The 8,007-nt window shown below is 39.4% G+C and overlaps 1 protein-coding gene across 4 annotated transcripts in view; it reads left to right on the top strand.

Annotated features, from left to right (window-relative positions):
- Window positions 1-8,007, top strand: part of ENTHD1 (ENTH domain containing 1) — a 154,162-nt gene that overhangs the window by 26,370 nt on the left and 119,785 nt on the right. For 3 of the 4 annotated variants that reach the window (XM_017859861.1, XM_017859865.1, XM_017859862.1), the window contains exon 3: window positions 5,560-5,802. The exons of the other annotated variant lie outside the window; for it this stretch is intronic. In XM_017859861.1, the coding sequence (XP_017715350.1) occupies window positions 5,560-5,802 (243 nt within the window). The remainder of the gene's footprint in view (window positions 1-5,559; window positions 5,803-8,007) is intronic. 4 annotated transcript variants of the gene reach the window in all.

The following is an 8,007-nucleotide window of genomic DNA, read 5'->3' as shown; positions in this document are numbered from 1 at the left end:
TTTTTTTTTTTTTTTTTTGAGATGGAGTTTCACTCTTGTTGCCCAGGCTGGAGTGCAATGGCGCGATCTTGGCTCACTGCAACCGACTGGAGGTTTTCTAACCTGGAAATTTGATCAGATATTTTAGCTACTTCTCTCCTCCCTTCCTACCCCCACCCCGTTCCCTGAAGGCATTGTGGAGGGTAGATTGGAAGGGAGACTAAAGCTAAGTAATTTAGGACACCACAGGCAACAAATGATCAAGGTCTGAACCAAGATGAAGAGAAGAGAATGGATTTGGAAGAGAATTAGTGGGTACAGTCAATAGACATGGATAAGTGAATTTGGGAGGTGTATGTTCATATTTCTAACTTAGAATGGAGATAAAAGTCACCAAGAAAGGAATATGGGAAGAAGAGTAGATTTTGGTAGGGCAGTGGGTCAGGAATAGAGACAGTAGTATTAAGACTTTTACAATTGTTTGAAGCCTTGTACATGTTTTACTAAAGATCTTCTGATACATATTTTTCCTAGCGGTGCATCTCAATGCCCAAGATCTTTGAATTTATCGTATTTGCGAATCTCTTTACACGAGGTTCAGCTTTAAACGTATATAGATTTCTCCCTAGCATTTGGAAAACTTTTCCTCAGCATATTCATTCATTTCACAAACATTTCTTAAGTGTCTCTTAAACAAACAAGCATAGTCTGGCCTTTGTGGATGTCACAGTTAATTGGAGGGAAAAGACAGTTATCAAACGGGCAATTGCTAACTGTGAAAGTGCTGTAAAAGACAAGGGTAAGGTACTGTGAGAGTGTATGAAAGCAGGGCCTGGCCAAGTCCGAGGCCCATTCTGCATAGGGCACAGTGGGAGGGAGGGTTCACTGTCCGTGGAAGGCTTTCCCGAAGAAACTGGAGCTGTTCCCTGTCTGGCGCACTCTGCCCTAATGTCTGTGCAGAGCTGGCTGCTTCTTACTATTCAAGACTCAGCCATGTTACCTCTTCTGCAATACTTTCCATGACCATACCCAAAATTAAAGTCCAGCATATCACCCTACTTTATTTCCTTTTGGAACATTTATTTTTATCTGAAATTATCATGTTTATGATTATTGGCTGTTTCAGCCAACCACAATGTAGGTGTCCTTGACTCTTTTTTTCTGACTTGCAGTGACCTTGCCTCTTTTTTACTGATTTGCACCCCCATTGCTTAGAATACTTCCTGAAATGGAAGTGTTCCGGAAATTATTAACTGACTGCATAAATGAATGTCCTTGGATCTTGATCTCTTGCGTAGTTGCTCTACTAATTTGATTTCCTTGTCCTGTTTTTGTTTGTTTGGGAGGACTCCTCAAGTTGGTTGTCTACTTGTTCATTTTTCTATCACCTGGATCCCACCCTCACTCCCCTGTCATACTGTAATTGAGGTTGCCAATTGTAGCATCACACCCTGTGACCATGGTGATGGGCATGTGACTGTTTCAAGCTGCGTCACTTGGAGTCCTTCTCCTGATACTCCAAATTTGAAGGAAGGAAGAGGGAGACTTCTCAGGTGGCAGTGTGAATCTAGAGCTGTTGGTGGCCATAACCATCCAGATAAAAGAAGCCAATCTGTAAGAAGAGAAAATGCAAGCATTTCCTAGAGAAGCAGAGATGGCAGGGAAGAGCAGTCCTGGTAGCTTTCAGTCTTGGCTTCCTTTGTGCCTGAGGCTCAGTTTCAACCCCTGGTTTTCCCTGGCTTTTGCTTTACCCAGTTCAAATGGAGTTTCTGTCACTTAGAGCCAAAAGATTCCCAATTAAAACTGTATCTAGCTTTATTTTCATTTTAACCCATACCTCATCTAACCACCTTTTTATCTTGATGTGTTTTATATAATATCCTTGGGTATTGATCTGTTGGACTAGTTTAATTTCTGATTTCAGATAATCCATGTTTTCTACTTCCAATTCCATTTCTTTCTTTTGCTGCCTAAGTTTTCTACTTCCAGTACTATTCTTTCTTAGTATGCTGTCCTCCCTTTCTTTTCAGAAACATGTTGTTTAGTAGTAAGTAGGTGCTATCTAATTATTACTGTTGTTGTTATTTAACTCATCCTCGAAACAGGTTTATTAGGTTCTTCTTGGATTTTCTCACTTTCAACTTTGATGCTTTTGAACAGCCAGGTTAGTACCTAGTATCTCTAGGATGATAGGAAGCCAGGGTAGTGGGTAGAAGTTCACTTCTGGGTAATTTCTTCCCTGTGTTTGGTGAACTGCTGTGGCCTGATCTTCCTGGTGCTGCTGACTGCTACCTCAGGGTGGGGCTCTGATGGTCTGGGGAGAAGTCCTCCACGATTGCAACTGGCTCTCTGCTTGGTGTAACTGCTTGTCTCTTAGAACTATTGCAGCTGCCCTCAAATCCCACCAATCCACACAGACTCCAAGGAGAATATTTCACATCTATTCTATGATTTCTAGTTCTAACTTAATTAGAGCAGTGTTACAAGAAATTATTTCAGGCCAAGCAACTGTCTTAGGCGGCTAAGTTGTAAATTGACTTAGTATTTTTCATCAATCTGGTTCCATTTACACTATGTCAAGAAGAAAATTAGCAGCTTTTTGGTAATTTGTTTCTTTATTGATTAATTCACTCAGTAATTTTTTTTTTTTTTTTTTTGAAACTGAGTCTCACACTGTCACCCAACTGGAGAGGTTGGAGTGCCATGACCCAGTCTCAGCTCACTGCAACCTCTGCCTCCTGGGTTCAAGCATTTGTCATCCCTCACCACCTGAGTAGTTGGGATTACAGGTGTGCACCACCGTAGTTGGAATTACAGGTGTACACCACTGTGCCCAGCTAACTTTTGTGTTTTTAGTAGAGATGGGGTTTCACCATGTTGCCCAGGCTGGTCTCAAACTCCCAGCCTCAAGTGATCCATGCACCTTGGAAACTCAGTAAATATTTACTGAGCATCTACTGTGTGCCAGTCACTCTTGGAGACACTGAAAATATCAGTGTTTAAAATGAGACTTCTCTGCCCCTCATGGAGCTTATATTTTTGGTGAGGAAACAAACAATCAATAAATAAACCAATAAATATATATTACTAGGTAGTGATAAATGCCAAGGTGAAAAATATAGGAGAAAGGAATAGAGAGCAAGGAGGGTGGGGCTGTTTTAGAAAGGGTAGGCGGAACGGAGATTCTCTGAGGAGGTGACACTTGAGAAGAGACCTGAGTGAATCAGGGATAGAGCCATACAGAGAGTTCCTGGCAGAAGCAACAGCCAAAATATGGCTCTAAGGAGATGAAGAGCTTGGTAGAATTGCAGAGTAAAGCACCAGTGTAGCTAGAGTAGAAGGAATGAGGGGGAAGGTGGAAGGAGATGAGTTCCTGATGTTAAACATGGGAAAACATGTTCTTTGTGCCTCCAAAACCAAGCTTTGTCTGTTTTTCAGGGGAAAGATAAGTGTCTGACATATTGTTCCGAAAGGCTAAAATTCATAGCCGACTTCTGTTTATCACATGACACTGAATGGTTTCCCAAAACATTGTGGAAATTCGGGTTATGGAACGCAAACTGATCATAGGAGGCTAAGGGTGTTTAGAATGATATGATTTGAAGCAGTTATAAAGTTGATTTGGAAGGAAGAAATAACTAAGAAGTGAGATTAGATAAAATAATCTTGGGAAAGATGGCAACTTGAGCAAAAGCTTCTGACACTGTCCACACCAATGCTTAATGAAGTGACCAGCAGTGAGAGAACATTGTTGGCCACTGTCATCTAAATATGCCACAAATTTGACCATTTCTCATTACTCCCACTGCTAGTAAATTATAGTTAGAAAACATTAATACTTTAATTCATCATACCTAGAGCCCACAATGAACATACAAGTGGATCATTAGGGGACTTTTCAGTTTATTTTTGAAAGGTGGCTTGGGAAACCATATTTGTGAGTTCATCCCAAGATGGAGAAAGGCAAGTGATTTCCCTTATCGTTTTTCTAGGAAGAAGATTGAAATAATAGTAATACCTTATATTTGAGTGAGTTATAGGTTACAGTGTACCTTTGTATCTGGGAATTCAACCAGACAGATATTGCTTGTGCTGCTTTTCAGATAGAAGACTCAGGCCCAGATAGACCACCTGACTGACTCAAAGTCACACAGATGGTTAAGGACAGAGCTGTCACTATCACTAGAATTCTTGTCTTTGACTGTGCTCTGTCACTCTGCTAAAAAGCAACAAATTGTTTGGATAGGATGTTATGTCAAAGAAAAGCCAATTGCTCTCCCTTTTCTTGCCCCACCCCAACTGTACCCCTGTAAGGTAACAGATGTTAACAATATTGTGAGTATGCCATATGTTTGCCTGCCTGCCTGCCTTCCTATATTCTTGTCTGTCTGTCTGTCTGTCTTAGTCTGCTTGTGCTGCTATAACAGAGGACCACAGACTGAGTAATTTAGAAAGAAGAGAAATTTATTTTTTCATGGTTCTGGAGGCTGGAGAGTCCAGGATCAGGGCACTGGCAGGTTCAGTTGTCCGGTAAGGGCTGCTGTCTGCTTCCAAGATCGCACTTTGACGCTGCATCCTCTGGAAGGGAGGAATGCTATGTCCTCATGTGACAGAAGGTCCGAAACGGGATGGTGGAAGGCAAGCAAGAGACAAATGCTGTGGGAAGCCTCTTTAATAAGGACCTTTATTCTGTTCACAAAGAAGGTGACCTCATGGCATAATCACCTCTTAAAGGCTCCACCTCTTAATACTATCACATTGGCAGTACTTGAATTTTGGAGGGGATATATTCAAACCACAGTTGTATGTATTTCTCTATCTGCTTCTCTCTTCTGTATACATATATAGTGGTTTCTTTTCCTCTATATGTTACAGCTTCAAATCAAATTGTGTATGTTACTTTAAATCTTTAACCATGTGTCCTGGTCATATATCTAGGTCAGTATACCTAGATCCAATTCATATTCCTTCTTTGTATGTCTATATTGTTTGATTATTGCAAATAATATATTGCTTTTTTTTTTTTTTTTTTTTTTTGAGACAGAGTCTCGCTCTTGCTCTGTTGCCAGGCTGGAGTGCAGTGGTGCAATCTTGGCTCACTGCAACCTCTGCCTCCCAGGTTCAAGCCATTCCCCTGTCTCAGCCTCCTGAGTAGCTGGGACTACAGGCACATGCCACCATGCCCAGCTAGTTTTTTGTATTTTAGTAGAGACGAGGTTTCACCATATTGGCCAGGATGGTCTTGATTTACTGACTTCGTGATCCACCCGCCTTGGCCTCCCAAAGTGCTGGGATTACAGCCATGAGCCACCGCGCCCGGCCATATATTGCTTTTAAAAGGAAAATCCAATAATGTATTTAAAGTGAAAAATGTAATGCCAGTATATAATTTTATCATATATTAATGACCTACTTACCTTTTAAAGTATAAGAAAAGGAATATACATATCAGCAGTTCTTTATTTGCTGCAGGTTTTTTCATTGCTGACATTTTACTTTTAAAAAATTTCTCTAGAATAAGAATTAATTATAGCCTTAACTAGTATTTCCTTTTCTAAGCAGATTCAATGTATTTTTCAGGTTATTATGTCCGGGAAAAATCTAAGCAAGTCATCACATTGCTGATGGATGAACAGTTGCTGTGTAAAGAGAGGGAAGTGGCATGTTGGACTAGACAGCGTACCTCCCACTCTATGTTGTTTTCTAAAAGACCACTTGGTTCAAGTAGCTCACTGACAGCGCATACTTCTGCCCCCACACCAGATATTTCTGCTTCAGAGAAGAAGTGTAAGCTTCCTAAGTTTGGAAGGCTACATAATAAAAGTACGTATATGACCATTGGCCTAAAATACAACAGGTATCATTAAAATGATTTAAAATATAAAATACTATGTTTTAGTACTAAATTATTAATATCATTTAGTACTACTATTACCATATTAGGCTTCGTACTATAGAAAACAACGACGAAGAATATTCAATAGAAGATTTTATGACATTTTTTAGTTTATTTATTTCTTTGCTTTATTTATTTTTGAGATGGAATCTTGCTCTGTCTCCTAGGCTGGAGTGCAGTGGCAAGATCTCAGCTCACTGTAACCTCTGCCTCCCAGGTTCAAGCAATTCTCCTGCCTCAGCCTCCTGAGTAGCTGGGATTACAGGCTCCCATCACCACGCCCAGCTAATTTTTGTATTTTTACTAGAGACAGGGTTTCAGCATGTTGCCCAGGTTGGTCTTGAACACCTGACCTCAAGGGATCCTCTTGCCTTGGCCTCCCAAAGTGCTGGGATTATAGGCATGAGCCACTGTGCCCGGCCCAATTTTATGACTGTTTTCCGAATGCAGTTATCTTTGATTCAAATAAAATGTTTTTGAGCTTTTAAGCTATTAAACTAGCGACTACACTATTTGACATCATGATTCAATTTTAAGATTTTTATCCTTAACTGGAAAGTGAAGGACTACAGTTTTCTAACACTAGGTGTCTGGATATGTGTGTATGAGGTCTCTTTGATCCTATCATATAAATCAAATAATTGACATTTTCTAAAGTGTGCGTCAGAATCCTAAAAGTGCTCTAAAAGTTCTTCTAGGACAATACTTTGTACTCTTTCCTTTGCTTAAAACTTTAAATATGGACTGCTGAACTTTTATAAAAAAGGGATTTATTTATAATGTTATAATAGACATCAGTAGAAAAATACTATCATCTTTTCTACCAAATTTGCTAAAACTTAAAAAAATATCATTTTCCTCTAATTTCTCCAGTAGAAACCCTGTTGATAAATTGTCTATGAGGAATGGACAGCTTGAGGAAGCAAGAACATCAGTGAAATGTGACTTAGAGAACTGTCCCTTTGTATTCAGTACAAATAGATAATTCCAACTGTCAGTTAAGTGCAAAAATGTAACAGTGTTACTAGTAATACCAACACATGTTAATCTTGCTAAAAATCATTCAAGTACTTTTCTGACTTAATCAAGAGTTTCAAATGTTCACCCAATGGGACATTGAGTGAACATCCATATTTGGAATTGGAGAAAGACATTATAAGAGGGTAACCATTGTAAGTATACTAGCAAATACTACCTACCTGCTTCTAAAAGTGGTGGAATTTCTTTCTTTAGGGGATCTGATTCTTTTGAAATAAATCTCCAAAAGGGGCAGCCACTCATTTTGAAATTTTCTCATGGGAGCCTTTAATTGAAACTGATGCTAAAACAGAGTAACAGAGAAGAATAACCAATTATGAGTCATCCAGAGTTTCTTCCCCACTTATGCTTCTTCAATGTTACCTTTCTTACTCTTCCTTCTTCCTTTCTTTTCTCAATTCTTTCTTCTTTCATTGTAAATACGTAATTATTGAATTTATTTAAAATTTGGATATTCAGCAGAACTTTGGAGCTATAGGAGTGAATAAAATAAATGTTCTTTTATCATGGAACTAATATTCTAGTGATAGAGACTAGGATGTCTCTGTCAGAAGCACAAAATATGTCAGATAATAACAAGTCCTATAAAGAAAAGGAAAGCAGGGTCAGGGAACAGAGAGTGACAGGGATGGGTTTATTTTAGGTCACGTGACGAGGGAAGGCCTTTTGGAAGAAGAGAGTCTTTAAACAGACCTGAATGAAGTAAGGGAGCAGCCCATGTACAGGCGTACCTCAATCGATTGCACTTTGCTTTATTATGCTTCACAGATAACGCATATTTTACAAATTGAAGGTTTGTGGCAACCCTGCACCCAGGAAGTTTATTGGCGCCATTTTTCTGATAGCATGTGCATACTTTGTGTCTGTGTCACATTTTGGTAGTTCTTGCAATGTTTTTAACTTTTTCCTTATTATTATATGTGTCATGGTGATCTATGATCAGTGATCTTAGATGTTACTGTTATAATTGTTTTGGGGTACCACAAACCATGACTGTACAAGACCAGTGAACTTATTGATAGATGTCATGTGTGTTCTGGCTGCTTCACTGATCCCCATCTCTCTCTCTCCTTGGGTCCCCCTAGTCCCTGAGA

Source organism: Rhinopithecus bieti, unplaced genomic scaffold, assembly GCF_001698545.2.
Source record: "Rhinopithecus bieti isolate Rb0 unplaced genomic scaffold, ASM169854v2 scaffold_51734, whole genome shotgun sequence".
In the NCBI taxonomy this organism is placed as follows: domain Eukaryota; kingdom Metazoa; phylum Chordata; class Mammalia; order Primates; family Cercopithecidae; genus Rhinopithecus; species Rhinopithecus bieti.
This window is presented reverse-complemented; position numbering and strand designations above follow the sequence as displayed.